The sequence below is a fragment of the Schistocerca serialis genome, chromosome 3 (genome assembly GCF_023864345.2).
Source record: "Schistocerca serialis cubense isolate TAMUIC-IGC-003099 chromosome 3, iqSchSeri2.2, whole genome shotgun sequence".
Classification (NCBI taxonomy): Eukaryota; Metazoa; Arthropoda; class Insecta; order Orthoptera; family Acrididae; genus Schistocerca; species Schistocerca serialis.
In genome coordinates, this window is record NC_064640.1 from 56,199,565 (window position 1) to 56,218,545 (window position 18,981).

Genomic DNA, 18,981 nt, shown 5'->3' on the forward strand with positions numbered 1-18,981 from the left:
GGAGGACAACGGAGGGATCAGCATAATGCTGAGTTCTGTTTTTCTGAAATTGTTTCGTTACGGAATGCTTTACAATAATTTCTCCATTCAATCATTACATCAACACCAAAATGACAAATGCAAGATATGTTACTGGGATGCAAAATAAACTAAATTTGCTCAACAGTGGGTAAAGACTAGGACTCGATGAGATACATATACAATTCTGTCTAGTGTATGTGAAATGACTTGCTCCTTTTCTAACAGCAACCAAGTGATGTAGCACAGTGGTAAGACACTGGACTCGCATTTGGGAGGATGATGGTTAAAATCCTTGTCAGGATACCTTGACTTAGTATTTCCTCAATTTCCAAGAATTGCTTAAGGCACTTGCTGGGATGGTTTCTTTGAATAGAGTATGTCCACATTCCCTTATCAACTTTCCCAACCCTGACTTTGTGCTCCATCTCTGATGACTTCTTCATCAATGGGACAGTTAAGCTCTAATCTTCCTTCCGTCTTCTAGCAGTATTATATTATGTTGTAGAATTCTGGAACACATTTTAAGCTTATGTATTATGACATTTCTGGAAACCGAAAATCTATCTGTAGGAATCATCAGGGATTTCACAAATGTTGTGAAAACCAGCTTGTTCTGTCTGTTTATGAAATCCACGAGGTAATAGATACCGGTGACTAGATTGTTGTTATGTACTTCGACTTTTGATGGGTATTTGATGTAGTTGTGCCTTTTTGTCTAATGAACAGAATATGTTACAAATACATCTTTTGAAGTTTATAGTATTGAAGTTCGTTTCTCGCAAGTTGGATTATAATCATGAATAAAAATGGTGATCCAGGAAGTGTTGAATAAGTTTCTATTATTACGATGATCATAAACTGGATCAAAAGACTTACTGAAGTAAGTGACTTTAGCTTACATACCCTGCTCCAAAGAGTTTGTTAAACTTCATAGCTACGCCTGTGATATTTTTTTTATAGCTACTTGTTATAGATAAAGCTCTTCCCATAGCTAACAGAAGTTACAGTATTCGTCAAATGGAAAATAAATATTATTTAAGCAAGTTAATCCATAACAAATAACAGTGATGACATGTATTAAGTTTCTTTCCTAGGCTACCTGGAGTATTTTGAAACATAATTGCTAGATGCTTACTAAGTCCATTGCATGTGTTTATGTTGCAGTTATTGTTAGTTTTCCATTGGTTGATGAACCTGATGTTTCCTTGATTGCTTGGACTACTACCCCATGGACTCTCCCTAGCAATATGCTGCTGTGCGTAAATGCGAAAAAAGTTTATGTGAAAGTGAAAGGTATGTTGTTTTCATAATTAGATAAGTTTATGTGAAGTGAAAGCTAAGCTAAATATTGGATGAACATATATATATTTGTGTTGTCATTACTGTAGTTGTTCTGATAGTGAGTAGGAAATACTGCCACATTGCATAGTAGTGTTGTGAAATCCTTGTCCCACAGAGTGGACAGAGAATTGGGCTATATTTCAGTCCACACATTTGTATAATTTTCCAAAAATAAGTGTGATGTTATTTCAACACCACTATGTGTAAAGTTTTTGATTTTTAAGCTTTATCTTTGAGTATTCTGCAAGAATCTTTGTGATTGAGATACAATGACAAATGTCTGTCCTGGAAATTAGTGGAACTGGAGGACAGAAACAGGTGATTGCATAAATGAAGTTTGGATCAGGACTAACATGAGTTTATCAGCAGCAATATCTCATTCAGTAGACCCCTTACAGTTTCTCCAATTCAAAAGGAAAATAAAATGTGTTTGTAGCATAGTCTTCTAATTGGTAGCTGTTTCATTGTAGTGTTCATTTGCTCAGAGCAGAGAATAGATGGAAAATTGTAGTTTCTTTAACAAAATATATATACTCTATTATTGATATAAACATGTCTGTTCTGTGGTAAAAGAATTGATATAAAAATAATGGGAAGCCAGTTAACTGATTTGTTTGGGTGTGGTGAAAGCTACACATCTCACACTGGTGATTTTTTTCGTATCTGCAAAGTATCAATTAAATTCTTATGATGTATGCAAAAATCTTGTTGTTTTCAGTCTGAAGACTGGTTTTATGCAGCTCACCACTCTAGTCTATAATGTGCAAATGTTTTCATCCTCAGATAACTCCTGCAACCTATATCCATTTGAACCTGCTTACTTTATTCCTCAACTGTGTTCACCCCTAGTTTTCCACTAGAACTTTTACCTTGTACACTTCTCTCCGTTACCTAATTGACAATTCCTTCATGCGTCACGGTGTTTCCTACCAACCAGTCCCATCTTGTGGTGACGGTGTCCCATATATCCCCAATTTAATTCAGTGCCACTTCATTAGTTACACAGTGTACCCATGTCATTAGCAGCATGCAAAAATCCTAATTTTAAAATTTTTCCAGCAATACAGCAAAATTCAGTTTGTGTAACTTTTCTTTATTATTTTAATTTTCAACATTGTAGATATCAGTACTGTTTGATGGTATTTATTTTTTTGTTTTAGACAAGAAGAGAGAGTCTGTCTTTATCCTCATGAAAGCTAGACTTGAATCTTTATACAAGAAGAAAGATCAGTATACAATATTAGAAGAATTTGAAGGATGTGTTTTAAAGGGGAGACAATACAAGCCACTTTTTAAGTACTTTCTTAATGTAAGTATTTTCTTTATAGAACATTTTAAAATTATCTCTGTAACTTGAGTGTTTATTCAGCTGCTTTGGCATTATCCTTTAATTTTTGGTGGTCCTCTATGTCAACATTGGTATAGTTGTCTAGCAATCCATTTTTTTACAAAATGAATTATTTTTGCTGTATCTCTGTGACTTTGCATTTAACTCATTTCAGTTGACAAATGTTTGTTATGGTTTTCTTGTATTGTACTGAAGCTGGAACAAATGTGGACTGTTTTGCCTAATTTGTAAGAGGCCACTAGCTTGGAAAAATATGTTAATTTCCAGTTGCATGAAATGGAAAGCATACACAAGAAAATGGCATATGAAAATAAAGCTAAGAAATAGTTACAGGAATATATTTTCTCCTTTGTAATGTGCATGTTCAGAGTCACATTTACATGCTCACGTGCTCAATGATTCAGTATAAATCAGCAGCGGGTATTTGGTGCAGATAATTAAGAGGGTACTTCAGATGATGTAGATTGACAGATTTATAAAAGTACAAGGAATCTTTTTAAAATATGCTGTGCTGTTCAGAATGCTTTGTTAAAACCCTGACTATTTACCGTAAATTATGACCTGTGAATGTGGTACTGGTGCAAAGAGGTGTGAAGTTTTGGATGTTAAACACATTTTACATTGGGGCCGACTGAAAATTTGGAGAAAAATGAATACCATGTGTCAACCAGTAATATTTCAGTGTTAGTAGTAATGTATGCTGAAGGATAGTAAGCATTGCCCAAAAGTGTATAGAGAATAGAATGTGGATGTCTTGAAGTTTGTACCACATATGGACTGCGAAGTTGAGAGAGAGAGAGAGAGAGAGATTGATGAATTTCCTGTCACTGCATCAGAAATTGATTCTGTTGAGCTAATGAATTATTCTTTGTCAAGTTTGAAGGTGTATTGCTTGTGAGGAGGGGATCTAATTAAACTGCCTTGAAAGAGCCCATTACAGGATGATAGGCACCAGGAAATGTTATTGTTTGGAATGGCCTGCCACAAATTCCTCTTCTCTGCCAATCTCTTCGTCTCATAGAAGAACTTGCAACCAGTATCTTCAATTGGTTGTTGGATCTACTTCAGTCTCTGTCTTTTCCTACTTTTTTGCACTATACGGAGCTCACTGGTCCATGGAAGTTATTTCATAATGTCTTAACACATGTCCTGTCATCATATCCTTTCTTCTAGTCAGTGTTTTCCACACATTTTATTCCTTGCCAATGCATCAGAGATCCTCCTTATTTCATATAAGTAGTCCACTTAGTTTTCAGCATATCAAACATTTCAATTCTCTTCTCTTCTCTTTTCCCCATATTCTGTGATTCACTTTCATCCAGTGCTGTGCTCCAACCATACACTTTCAACTGTAGACTCTTTTGTGTTGGAAAATATATTGTGTGGTTTATTTATTTGTGATGTCACCTGTAAGGAGCACTTTCTTTTAAACTGTGGGTGATTCACTGACAGCATTATTTTTAAGTTTGGTAGTTTCTTTTTTTAAAGAAAGGTAGTAAGCCCACTCATAGCTATGCTGTGTGTATAATACATGGAAATATAAAAAATATATGTGAGGCTGTTGTGAAGAAAACATTCTGAACTGAAGATAAGTTACATATAAAAGATTACACTCTGGCAGCTTACTGGGGAGAATCACATATGGGCTTCTCCATGGCTCAATCACAGGACCATGATTGCTTCTCATGTATGTAAACAATCTTCCGATTAATATACAACAAGCAGAATTGGTTCTTTTCGCAGATGATCCTAGTACTGTAATCAATTCAAGCATACATACAGAAACAGAAGAAATGGTAAACAGTGTTCTTAAAAGTATTATTGACTGGTTTTCTGTGAATGGTATCACCCTCAGTTTTAAGATGACCTAACATAATCAGTTCTGCACATCTACGAGTGCTACACCAGTGAGTGTAATACATGCGAAGAAAATAATAAATAGGGTGGAAACTTCAAAATTCTTAGGTGTCCGTACTGATCAGAATCTAAACTGGAAGAGCACATTTTGGAACATGTAAAACAACTTAGTTCAGCCACATTTTCACTTAGAATAATTGCAAATCTTGCAGCAAGATGAGTCAGTAAGATGACATATTTTACATATTTTCATTCAATAATGTCATATGGAGCAATGTTGTGGGTTAACTCATTTTAAGGAAGAAAATCTTCATTGCTCAGAAACATGCTGTAAGAATAATATGTAGTGATCACTGACGATCATCTTGTAGATGCCCGCCCCGGTAGCTGAGTGGTCAGCGTGACGGAATATCATGCCAAGGGGCCCAAGTTCAATTCCCGGCTGGGTAGGACATTTTCTCCACTCAGGGACTGGGTGTTGTGTCATCATCATCATCATCATCATCATCATCATCATCATCATCATCCCATCCCGTCCCCATCAACACGCAAGTCGCTGAAGTGATGTCAACTCTAGACTTGCACCAGGCGAACGGTCTACCCGATGGGAGGCCCTAGCCACACGACATTTCATTTCATCTTGTAGACAGCTGTTTAAGAAGATAGTCATTCTGACTACTGCTTCATGATAGGCGTATATTTATTCCCTCATGAAATTTGTTGTAAGTAATTCACTACTGTTCGAAAGGAACTATGATGTATTAATTGCAATACCAGAAGGAAATGGTGACATTCATTACTCCATGTTATGATTGTCTTTAGCACAAAAAGGGGTGTACAGTGCTGCAACAAAAATTTAGATCACTTACCAAGGAACTTAAAATGTTGACAGATAGCAAAACAAATGGAAAAAGTTTCTCCTTGACAACTCCTTCTGTTCTATACAAGAATTTCTATTCTTGTAATGCATAAAAAGTGATGGGTAGGAATTACTAGCTCACATCTGTATATTTAAAATAAATAAATAAATAAAGTAAATGTATAAATGTTCAGCATGTAGCCACATTTACAAATTAATTTATGATGTAAAATGACTCATTCCACATCATTATGATTTATCGTGCAAAATGATCCATGGGTCATGAATCTAACTAACTAATGAATTTATTGTGGTATACTGTTCAGTTGATGTGTTGGGGTATCATAGGAAAGGTGCAATGAACAGTGTTTGTTAAGTAGGTTGTGCTGTTGAATTAATATCTCTTAGTCAGTTCACTTGCCCTGAAAGTTTCTGTGACTATCCAAGGGAATATATTTCCTAGGATTAGTGTGGATGTACCATTAAGGATGATCAGTTTGCTCGTCTGTAATTACAATTATAACTTTTTAAGTTGGGAAATAAGTCATAAATGAAATTTGGAAGTATAATATGATAAATAAAATATCTTCCAACAAATGATACAGTAAGATTGATAATTGTAACCATAGTCCTTTTTTTTATTAAGTGAGAAAAAACACACATTTTCATAATGTTGGTATAGTGTGCAGAAAGACAAAATTTGATTGCAATTTTTGTTCTAGTATGAATCGAGAGGAGCTTTCCGTGTCCAGACAGATGACTATGTGACAGAAGAATCTGGTACAGGTGTTGTTCATCAGGCTCCATTTTTTGGGGAAGATGATTACCGTATTAGTTTAGCCGCTGGTGTTCTCACCCGTGATGAAAATTTAATGTGCCCAGTTGATGAAAGTGGCTGCTTTGTTGATCCTGTTGTAGATTTTAAAGGCCAGTATGTGAAGGTAATGTTACTGGTGTGTTAATAACTTTAAATGTGCAGAATAGAATGTATGAATCACAAATACTTCCTGTATGTTTACTTGCAAATTATTAGACATTCATTTATTTTCACAATACTTGTTTCATGTATCTGAAGTTGACCCTCAGTGTAAACAAATGTAGTGTGTTGTATGTGACAGAGTGAAAATAGTCATCATTGTTCAATTAGGTGATCGATGATCAGTCCTTGGAAACAATGACAACTGGAAAATAACTAGAGTTTGCATCCAGAGTGATGTAAGTGGAATGACCATGTAAAATTAATTTATGTAAATCAAATGTCAGATTGAAAGTTATTGGAAGAATACCAACAAAGTGCAATTCACCCATGAAACTTTTTGCTTTCAAAACTCTTACTTAACTGATTTGTGGATATTGCTTTTCCTTCTGGAACCCTTACAATGTCTAATTAATAGAGGAAATAGAGAAGATCCAAAGCAGAGGAGCATGTTTTGTCTTGGATTTGTTTAGTAAGAGTGTGAGCATCACAGTGATATTCATCCTACTCATGGCAGGTGTTCCAAGAATATGCATTTTGAAAAAAGTCAAATCAATTTGTTACTACTTCCCATATATATCTTATGAAACTAGCATGACAATAAAAATGAGACATTTGAGCTCGTAGGAGGCATATCAGCAGTTACTCTTGCTGCGCTCTGTAACATAGTTTTGAAGGAAAGGAGGCTGGGGAGGGACAGACAAATATTAGTGATAACCAATATATTCTCTATATATCTAAAAACAAAGATGATGTGACTTACCAAATGAAAGTGCTGGCAGGTCGACAGACACACAAACAAACACAAACATACACACAAAATTCAAGCTTTCGCAACAAACTGTTGCCTCATCAGGAAAGAGGGAAGGAGAGGGAAAGACAAAAGGATGTGGGTTTTAAGGGAGAGGGTAAGGAGTCATTCCAATCCCGGGAGCGGAAAGACTTACCTTAGGGAGAAAAAAGGACGGGTATACACTCGCGCGCGCACACACACACATATCCATCCACACATATACAGACACAAGCAGACATATTTCACAGTTTGTTGCGAAAGCTTGAATTTTGTGTGTATGTTTGTGTTTGTTTGTGTGTCTGTCGACCTGCCAGCACTTTCATTTGGTAAGTCACATCATCTTTGTTTTTAGATATATATTTCCTACGTGGAATGTTTCCCTCTATATAACCAATATATTCTCTGCTACATATAGCAAGGTGGCTTGTATGTGGAATGTAGATATAGATTTAAGTCTATGATGGAGCACCTGTTCTTTCATATTAACTTTCCAACATGGCTATAGAGTCACAGCAGGTGTTTCCCATCCCTCACAATATTGCCTGGCATTTACATGTGTATGGCGTATTGTACATTGTTCTTAGATTTTTCATCCCCAGAGATGAATGTTTGATGTTGACTGCACAGATAATCTGCAATCTGTATCCTTTCACATTTGCCGGGCAGAAATATTTTCTACCTTTATTTAAATTTATTTCATCACTAGTCACAGATGTAATAACAGCCTATGCTAACTGAAGTGAAACGCTTGCATCTGAATATCAAATAATCTGAGACATTGCCCTCGTGAGTTACATCTCTATAATCCCATTCAGTGGTATTGTAAATACACAACTGTTTTAAAAAGAAGTTCAAGTATGATACTCAGCTAATTGCTTCATATGTATCTTGAAGATAGTCCTAAATTGACTGAAATTGATTGTTTAAGAAAGAAAAAGTGCAGCTGTTGTCAGCAAACGAAGATCTTTCTCAAGTGCCTGAAAGCTATCAAGACTGCCTGCGCAAAATATTGCTTGTTCATAGAGAACTTGAAGGAGAGCACCTTGGTCACAACTACCACAAACCCAACTTAATTTTATTGCTACGTTGACAATGCATTCATTGTGTAGTAATTAGCACATGGGGGAACTGGGAGAGTTATTGGAATATCTCAGTAGTACCCATAACTGCATAAAGTTTGTGGTGAAGGTAGAAAAAGTGTGTGCCTTGCCTCTCCTTTACACCCCCATTTGCTGCAGACACAATGGGTGTCTCAGTGCCAGTATGTATAGGAAACTCGATCACACTGATGTGGACAGCAACCAACTGGCAGTAAGTTACTACTTGACAACAATAGCTGAGGGGTGCTCGGAGGTATCATAACTTGACGAGGCTGAAAGTCTTAGATTATTTTATTCAGCATTGAGTCTTTCCATGCATTTATGCCCAATATGTTAATCTCTTACCGTTGAATGTTAGCTGCCAGTCCCTGCACCAAGCAGCTATCCGCCATAGTTCTTCCTTACTTTGGCTCTGACATTGTGATTTACTTACATGCAGCAGCAGCAGCAGCCTCTATGAATGAACTACTGGAGTTCCATTTGGCGTTTTTGCTTATACAGTGAACAATGAAACTGTGATAGTGCTGTAATACTTCATTTGGTATATCCAAAACTATTGTCACTTTTGGCAATTTTTCCCATTGAGATTAAGATAGTGATTTGTGTTTGCGTGGAGGTCTTCAGTCCAATTAGAAAGTAGTTCCATTGAAATTAGGTTAGCTTATATTTTGTTGGCAAAGTAAATAGGTAAATTTGTGCGTTATTTTTTTGGAACTATACAAAGAAAAGGATAATTAAAGCTGGAAACATAAGTTTCCAGATACTTGATGTTTATCATCTCCCATTAATGTGCTTTACTCAGTACTGTTCCATAATGATAAGAATTTTTTGTTTTGTTTTACTGTACGAATTCTTTTTTTTGTTTACGCAAGTTATTAGTAAACTTAAGACATAAACATGTAAAAGAATGTGTAGCAGTATATGTTGGAAGCACTAAAATAATGGTTAGAATGTTCAATTTTTATAGTAAAGAGAAATACCATGCAAATTCAACCTGTATGGAACTTGAAGAGGACTGGATTTTTTAAATGTTATCCAAATCTGTTTTAGATTGTGTAATTGCAAGTAGTAAAGTACAGGTTGAAAACTGATAAGACAGAAACATTGAACTCATAAACTCAGTGGAGGAAGAAAGGGGAAAGTGAATGGAATGATGTGTTGTAGGTCACTGAGATGCAGTTCTAGGAAGCAGTAAATTTTCTTAAGTTGTCATGACATTTTTCGTACTTGCTGTATAGTATTTGTAAGAAATGTTCAGTTCTTGTTATTTAATACTCAGTAAATATAAAAGGCCTAAGGACCTTCATTTCTCTTGCTCTGCTTGTAGGATGCAGATAAAAATATTATAAAATGGGTGAAAGAGGCTGGCCGGCTCGTTGACAACTCAACAACTGTGCATCAGTACCCATTCTGTTGGCGCTCAGATACACCTCTTATCTACAAGTGTGTGCCATCTTGGTTTATCCGTGTGCAGGAAATGACTGAAAACCTCTTGAAATGTGTGCGAGATACCTACTGGTAAGTTTGAAGGTGAAAATCTCTTCAGACAGATATGGAATACCTTCTACATCTACGTGAATACTCTGCAAATCACACTTAAGTGCCTAGCAGAGGGTTCATTGAACCACCTTCACAATTTCTCTATTATCCCACTCTCAAACAGCACGTGGAAAAAACAAACACCTATATCTTTCTATGCGAGCTATGGTTCCCCATATCTTATTATGTTGATCATTCCTCCCTATGTAGGTAGGCATCAACAAAATATTTTCGCATTTGGAGGAGAAAGCTGGTGATTGAAATTTTGTGAGAAGATTCTACGGCAACAAAAAGTCTTTGTTTTAATGGTGTCCATCCCAAATCCTGTACCATTTCCATGACACTCTCTCCCTTGTTTCACGATAATACAAAATGTGCTGCTCCTCTTTGAACTTTCTCAATGTACTCCATTAATTCTATCTGATAAGGATCTCAGACTGCCCAGCCGTACTCCAAAAGATGATGGACAAGCATAGTGTAGGCAGTCTGTTTAGTAGATCTGTTACATTTTCTAAGTGTTCTGCCAATAAAATGCAATCTTTGGTTTGCATTCCCCAAAACATTTTCTTTGTGTTCTTTCCAGTTTAAATGGTTCGTAATTGTAATTCGTAGGTATTTAGTTAAATTTACAGCCCTTAGATTAGACTGACTTATTGTGTAACGGAAGTTTAATGGATTCCTTTTAGCACTCATGTGGATTACCTCACACTTTTAATTATTTAGGGTCAGTTGCTAATTTTCACACCACTCAGATCTCTTTTTTTTTTTTAAATCATTTTGCAATTTGTTTTCATCTTCTGATGAGTTCACTAGATAACAAACGACAGCATCATCTGCAAACAACCTAAGACGGCTGCTCAGAACGTCTCCTAAATCATTTATATAGATAAGGAACAGCAGAGGGTGTATAACACTACCTTGGGAAATGCCAGAAATCACTTCTGTTCTATTTGATGACTTTCTGTCAATTACTACGAACTGTGACCTCTCTGACAGGAAATCTTGAATCCAGTCACATAACTGAGACGATATTCCATAAGCACGCAGTTTCACTTGATTACTTTCTTTCTCTTAAACATGACTTTATGCAAGTAATATCTATAATTTTGTTGTATCTGAATGCCCTTGTAAACATTTTTCTATGGGATAAGTAATCTTGATACACATTTATATGTATTACGGTCTCTCTCATTTTTATCAATGTGTATCTAGCAAATATTTTCTTTAAATTGAGGTACTTGAGGTGTTTAATATACCTGGCATGTTCCTAACTACAGCTGCTTATAATGTTGTCCCATTAATATGCCCTTTCTTAAGAAAGACTAGAATTGTTGTGTAACCTTCTCTAAATTTATTATTCCAGTGCTATGGTATCCATACCGTGGACAGGGGGGCGGGGGGGGGGGGGGGGCAGGGGTCGCCCCTCCCCACTCGCTCCTCATCCATGCTCTCAGGGGGAGGAAAAAGAAATAGTGTAGTCACATGTTTTTTCTTTCAAGAAAATGATTTAAGAGTCAGTATTACATAGGTTTTTAACAGGTTCAGAACCAGAACCTTCTTATGGTTACTTGCAAGTACCATTTTTTATTTCTAAATATTAAAAATACTTCATACCCCCAGGTATAGCCCACCCTGTCTACAATCGTATGAGCACTCTTGTCCCAGTGGCAAGTACTTTTAAATTGCAGCATGGCTGAATGAAATAGCAGAGAGACTGTGAACAGCCATACTTAGCAGCACTATTAAATAAAAGGGAAAACATAATTTTTCTTGTAATAGTATTACTCAGTACCAATATTTTTTGCAATTTACCAAGTAACTGAAATTCCAGAAATGAAAAATATGCCCTTCATTTTATGTCATATGGACATTGACAGTGAAAGTAATGCTCATTACTTCATGGTATTTGCTGAGAAATTCAGCTGCATCAAGAAACAGTTAAATAAGTATTCATTCAAGCAGCATGTAATAGTTGTATATAGCTTGAGTCTGTAAAGACCAGTTGATAAAGAAAGAATATGGGCTGTAACAAAGTAGTTACAGAAGAAGAATGGTGGAAAGACACGGGAAAGTGGACAAGTAACAGGCTGGACGCTGGATAAATGGGACCATGGAGCAAGAAGTATAAAGTCTTGTAATCAGTCAGATGTATCTATGGATCAGATGATATACAGTAGAGTCTCATTAGCATGTTTTTTAAAGGATTGCATATTTTAATGACATAAGGAGGAAAAAGTACTACCAAAAGATAACTAATTTGGTAATATTCAATTTGTTTGTGAAAATACAGAATTAAGGGTGCCATATTTGGGGCAATATGGTATCTCACTACGCCACTTTTCCCAACATTCTGTAATCAATATATAATAATTCAAAATGTGCCTTTTCAAGATTACATTTGGAATATCAAACCCAGAAACTCTCAGAATTGTGTGTTAGTATACAAGAAGCAGAAATGTGTTAAATACAGTGTCATTGGCAAAATTCAATGTATTGGACATAGTACACTTCTGCTATCACCCAACTGGAAAGTAGGAATGTCATGTGATATGAGAGCACAATCTCTAGCATCCAAAATACATACCTGGAATGTGATGTAGAAAAAATGAAAATATGCTAAAATTGTACATTTGATTACAATTCTCAAAACAGATGAACGTCATTCATTTAGAATCCCTCCAGTAGTGAATCACTAATGGTAACTGAATAAGGGTTGTCATTTCACCAACGTGTTGGTATATTGTACATGTTGTTAGCGTAACTACACTATAGCACAATAACATGTGTAGTCCTGTCTTCTCAAAGGTTTTAGGTGTCAATAATTGACTTGTTTATTTTGTCATAATTTTAATACCCTTTTGTCCATCTTAGTGTGTTCTTCACTTTGTCGTTGACTTCAAAACTCAAAACATATCGCTTAATTGTGGGAACTAGTCAAGATTCCAGTTCATCCTAGTCTTCACTTTCCTCTTGTTTCTCTGCCATCTGTTCTTGAAACACTTCAGCAGTTGTCATGGACCGACAGATGGCACTACCTTCTTCATGATCAACATATTCATGGACACTAAGGTAGTCAGTGTTTTCTTCTTGCACCCGTTATTTTCTGCCAGTGTTCAGCTGCAGTTACTTCCTTTTCTGTGAGTATACGATGAAAGCCAGCCTTCTTGAAGCATTATGAGATTGTGCTTTCTTGCATGGAATCCTAGGTGCTTCTTACAAAATACATAATGTTAAAGATGAGAGGTGGACCAACTTGTTGTTGACTTGCTTAATTTATGAAGATCTTTCTCTTGAATAAACCATCCAGTTTTTCTGAATTTTTAATTATTATTAATTTTTTTTTTTTTCCTGAATGCATACATCACATCTACTGATTTCCATTCCATTCAGATGATTCCTTTGTGGTGCTTCATTTTTTGAGTATATTTCTTTAGCATGAGCCACTGCACCATCAATAAGAATGTATGAAGAATGAGCTCATTTCATCCACTTTAGTAGCACAGAGCTTTCCAGTTCGGGAAACTGAGCATCACACACTTGTTTTGTTTCCTGTTTCTTCCTTCCAAACGTGGTGCTTCAATTATTTTTCATTTGCTCACTGTTGTATTTAATGTTTGTGGAGGAATGTTCAATTTTTGTACAATATCAACATGGTTCATGTGTGAATTTTTGTCCATTTCTTGAATAACAATCCTCTTTTCTTTATTTGTTAACTGTCTCACTACAATTTTGTGTGTGATGAACTGGTATACTGTTTAACACAAAAGTCACAGACTTAAAAAAAAAAAAAATAAATAAATAAATAAAATAAAAAATAAAAAAATCATGGAGTAAGCACCAATGAAATATAAACATGAACTAAGGATGTCAGTGAATGACTTACATGCTATTCAGTTTGGTTGGTCACTACAGAAGTTGGAAGTTATCGGAGCTACTGCCAACCTACACGAACTGCTACTGTTCGTAATTTCTGTCATAGCAAACACTCTTATTAACTTGCAAAAGTTGTCAGTACTGAGTAGCACTGTCTCCCTGCACATTTCCGCACAACCTTGCCACAAATATCCTCCTCCCACTTCTCTCACAACTCTCGACAGCAATAGTTGCATTTGCCAAACAGTACCAATACTGCCAAATCCGAACGCACTAATGGGGGAGGGAGAACACACAAGTGTTGCTTTTAATGCAATTGGGGTTGGGACTTTCAAAAATCAACATACTATGCAGGAAAATGCAGTAATAAGGAATGTGCTAATGAGATTCCACTGTAATTATGCATACATGTGATGAGTTCATTCATCTTGGCACAGAAGGTATGTTTTCCAGCACCAGATCACTTGGTAAAATACCTACAGCATAATTAAGGGCTGCTGGGGACTGGAATGGGCTCTCTTGTCAACCAGCCAATTTTTATAACAAGCTGCCCCTGTATCTTTTAACAGTAACACTATGCTACATTATTTTGTCTTGGTTTGTGATTTGGATTCTGTTGTTACCTATGACATCATTTGGTCAGCACATGGATTTGTCTGCTTGTCTAATGCAGAACAGTCTTTGCTCACCATTCTATCAACCAATTTTTTTTCAAATGAACAAAGTAATGGCGTATGGGTGCACCAAAGAGCATGGTTCATATCAGTGTGTTTCCCAGTCAAACGTAGAAACAGTGTTTTCCAACAATGATGTGTGTGTTATTAAAAAAAGCCTTGAGAGTACTGTATTGACCAGAAGGTAAGCACCTCCAGAAGGCTGTTGTTTTGTTTATGTATTTCTGAAAGAGTCTGAAGCTGTTCCTTTCTTTGATTTGATCGTAAATAAGTTGTGCTTAATAAAGTCTGTGTTGTTGGAGAAGCAGACTTACAATATAAAGCAAGCACAAATAACTGCTTTAATTATATATTGAAACCAAAACTGCATTTTATTGGCAGAAGTTGCAACAAGTATATTAAAGAGGCTGCCTACCCTACACTTGTTCGTCCTGTTCTCGAGTGTTTCAAAGTAGCACAGGATTCTTACTATAAGATTGACGGAGGACATTGAAAAAGTTCAAAGGAGGGCAGCTCATTTTGTATTATCACAAAATAGGGGAGGTCCTGGACGCACTAATAGAGTTGGGATGGCAGTTTCTAAAAGACGCCATTTTTTGTTGTGGCAGTATCTTTCCACAAAAATTCAGTCACCAACATTCTCATCCGAATGCCAAAATGTTATGTTGACTCTCACTACATTGGAATATACAACCATCGTAATAAAACAAGAGAAATCAGAACTTGTAGAAAAAGATATACATAGGTTTTCATTTTTCCATGTGTGCTGTTAGTGTGAGGAATGGTCTAGAAATAGGTATGTGGTTCTATGAATACTCTGCCAAACACAGAATAGTCATGTAGATGTAGGTTTTGGGGATATAGCAGTAAGAAAATGTGTAGAAAAGGGTCTCTCTTTAGCTATGAGTTCGGCACTGCTCATACTGATTAATCTGCCAAACTCTTATCATGGGCATTATTCTAGGTTTTTTATCATGAGCAGTGTTGTAGTAGTGGTTGTTGACCTACTGACTGAAATGTTACACCATGAATAAAAAGCCGTATTCATTGGTTAAATAGGGTACCTGGTACATTTTTATTATAACTATGTTTCTTTCTTCCTCTCTTCCTTACTTTTACTTTTTGATCTGATTCATTAATATTTCATGAGTTTATGTATTTAAGTGCATATTGTTCAAAGTATTCTCAATCTGTGTAAAAGTCCTTTATATGTGGATATTAATTTTTCAATTTTTACAGAATATGAATTGTTTCAGGGTTCCAGACTTTGTTAAAGAAAAAAGATTTGGTAACTGGTTGAAAGATGCTAGAGACTGGGCTATAAGCAGAAATCGTTATTGGGGGACTCCTATACCTCTTTGGGTTTCTGAGGATGGTGTTGAGGTTGTGTCCATAGGAAGCATTGCAGAACTGCAACAGAAGAGTGGCCAGAAAATTTCAGATATACACCGTGAAAGGTAAAATGTGCAAAACTTGCAATACAACTTCAAAAATGTATTAAACCTTTATCACATGAGGTTGTGTGTGTGCATGCGTGCGTGTGCACGCGCGCGTGTGTGTTTTAAGTAAGTACCATTTGTATGTTAAACACAGACACAAATATATTTTAAAACAATTTTATTATTACATGAAAACCTATATCTTGAACTACTTTTTCACACAATTTATACCAATATTTAAGGCCCCTTGAAAAATGGAAAACCAACTACTGAATTTCATTCTCATAAAAATATGCTGCCTAATTTTCCTATCATTCCTGAATGGCCATTGTCATGTTGTCGTCATTTTGGTGAGTGTGTACACGTTTTTTCGGGTATGTGTGACAATAAGTGGTGACATTAGGTGCTCTTTTTTTTAACTTCTCTATCAACTTTCTGCACCAAGTCTTCAATGCTAACGGTTGGTTGCCCACTTAGTATTTCATTCTTTACATTAGTACAACCATCATTAAACACTCTGATCCAATTTATTATGGGTCCAAAGCCTCCAAAAAAATATTTTTGGAAGAAAACATTGTTCACAGTAGGTTGTACAGTTATGTCTTTTATTCGTTGTGTGATTTGACAATTTTGGCACTGTCATTTTCAGCTCTTACACATATGCATTATGCAATATACTGTACATGCTTTGGTATACAATTTAAAATTCATACGTCATGTGAAATAATTAATCTACAATACAATCTGAGAATGAAAACATCACCCTAGAAACATATAGCCACTTCATATCATGAGTGAACCACAAGACTTTGACATACAAACTCAGATGGTTTGTTTTACCAAACCCCTGACTCAGATGATACAGTTTTCTGAACAGTTCAAAGAAAAGTTGAATCTTATTTCAAATAGGTATCCCACTCACACAATTATAGTTGGTGGTGACTGCAATCTACCATCAATATGTTGGCAAAAATACACGTTTAAAGCTGGCAGTAGGCATAAAACATAGTCCAGAATTGTAATGAATGCTATCTCAAAAAATTATTTTGAACAATTAGTTCAGGAGCCTACTCGAAGTGTAAATGATTATAAAAACATATTTGACATTGTAGCAACAAATAATCCTGGTCAAATAGGGAGCATCTTGATGGATACAGACCAGATTTACTGAGACAAATATCATAACATCCAAACCCACACAAAATAAATGTAAAGTCCATCTATTTAAAAACGCAGATAAAAATTCGCTTGATGCCTTTCAAAGAGACATTTTCCACTCATTCTGACGGCAGTTGAGAGATGTATAGCCCATAAATTAATAAGGGGTGGTACTGATTCTCCATGGTACACAAAACAGGCCAGAAAACTGTTGCAGAAGCAATGAAAAAAGCATGCCAAATTTAAAAGAATATAAAATCTCCAAGATTGGTTAAGTTTTACAGAAGCTCAAAATTTAATGCCAACTTCTATGTGAGATTCTTGTAATAGTTTCCATAATGAAAAACTGTCTCGAAATCTTGCATAAAACCCAGAGATTCTGATCATGATGTAAAGTACACCAGCAGAAAGACACAATGAATACCTTCACTGCACGATAACAATGATGATGTCACTGATGACAGTGCCACTAAAGCAGAATTACTAACAGGGTTTTACAAAACTCCTTCACCAAAGAAAATGAAGTAAATATTCTAGAATTCGAATCTAGAACAATTGCCAACATGAGTAACTTTATAGTAGGTATCCTCGGTGTAGTGAAGCAACTTAAATAAAGACTTCTGGTCCAGATTGTATACCAGTTAGGTTCCTTCCAGTGTATGCTGATACAGTAGCTCCATACTTAGTAGTCATATACAACTGCTCACTCTTCGAAAGATCCATACCTAAAGACTGAAAGTTGCACAAGTCACTCCAATACCCAAGAATGGAAATAGAAGTAATCTGCTGAATTACAGAGCTGTATCATTAACATCAATTTGCAGTAGTATTTTTTAACATATGCTGTGTTTGAACCATATGAATTACTTCAAAGAAATGATTTATTGACTAATAGTTAGCCCGTATTCAGAAAATATTGTTCTTATGAAACACAACTAGCTCTTTATTCTCATGAAGTGTTGAGTGCTATCGAGAGGGGGATGTCAAATTGATTCTATATTTTTAGATTTCCAGAAGGCTTTCGGCACCGTTCCTCACAAGCGTCTTCTAATCAAATTGCATGCCTCTGTTGTGTGACTGGATGCGTGAATTCCTGTCAGAAAGGTCTCAGCTCATAGTAATTGATGGAAAGTCATCAAATGAAACTGAAGTAATATCTGGCATCCCACGATTAAGTGTTACAAGTGCTGTGCTGTTCCTGATCCACATGAATGACATCGCAGACGATCTGAGCAGCCCTCGTAGATTGTTTGCAGATAATGCAGTCGTTTACTTTCTTGTAAAGCCATCAAATGAATAAAACAAATTGCAAAATCATTTAGACAAGACACCTGCGTGGTGTGAAAAGCAAACTCTAAATAATGAAAAGTGTGAAGTTATCCACATTAGTACTAAAAGAAACCCACTAAATTTTGGTTACACGATAAATCACATAAACCTGAAGGCTGAGAATTCAACTAAAAATGAATACAAAATCTCCAAGATGGCCGATCTTTCACTGGAGTTTCAAATTTAGTGCAAACATCAATGCGAGATGCTTATAGTAGTTTCCACAACGAAACTTTGTCTCAAAGCGTGGGAAAAAATCCAAAGAAATTTTGGTCGTATGTAAAGTATGCTAGTGGCAGGACAGAGTCAATGCCTTTTCTGTGCAATAACCATGGAAATACTATCAATGACAGTGCTGCCAAACCAGATTTACTAAACACACCCTTCCAAAATTCCTTCAGCAAAGAAGATGAAGAAAATATTCCAGAATTCGAGTCAAGAACAGCTGCCAATATGAGTAACGTAGAAGCAAATATCCTCAGAGTAGTGAAGCAACTTAAATCACTTACTTTTATTAAGTCTTCTGGTCCAGACTCTATACCAGTTAGGTTCCTTTTAGAGTATGCTGATGAGCTCCATACTTAATAATCATATACAACTGCTCGCTCGACGAAAGATCCATACACAAAGACTCGAAAGTTGCACAGGTCACACCAAAATTCAAGAAAGTTGAT

General features: G+C 36.0%; 1 protein-coding gene across 1 annotated transcript in view; it reads left to right on the forward strand.

The window, feature by feature from the left end:
* LOC126469701 (isoleucine--tRNA ligase, cytoplasmic) overlaps positions 1-18,981 on the forward strand; it is a 162,593-nt gene that overhangs the window by 19,026 nt on the left and 124,586 nt on the right. The window contains 5 exon segments of the mRNA XM_050096875.1: positions 1,186-1,314; positions 2,523-2,671; positions 6,149-6,367; positions 9,623-9,813; positions 15,638-15,838. Of these exon segments, the coding sequence (XP_049952832.1) occupies positions 1,186-1,314; positions 2,523-2,671; positions 6,149-6,367; positions 9,623-9,813; positions 15,638-15,838 (889 nt within the window).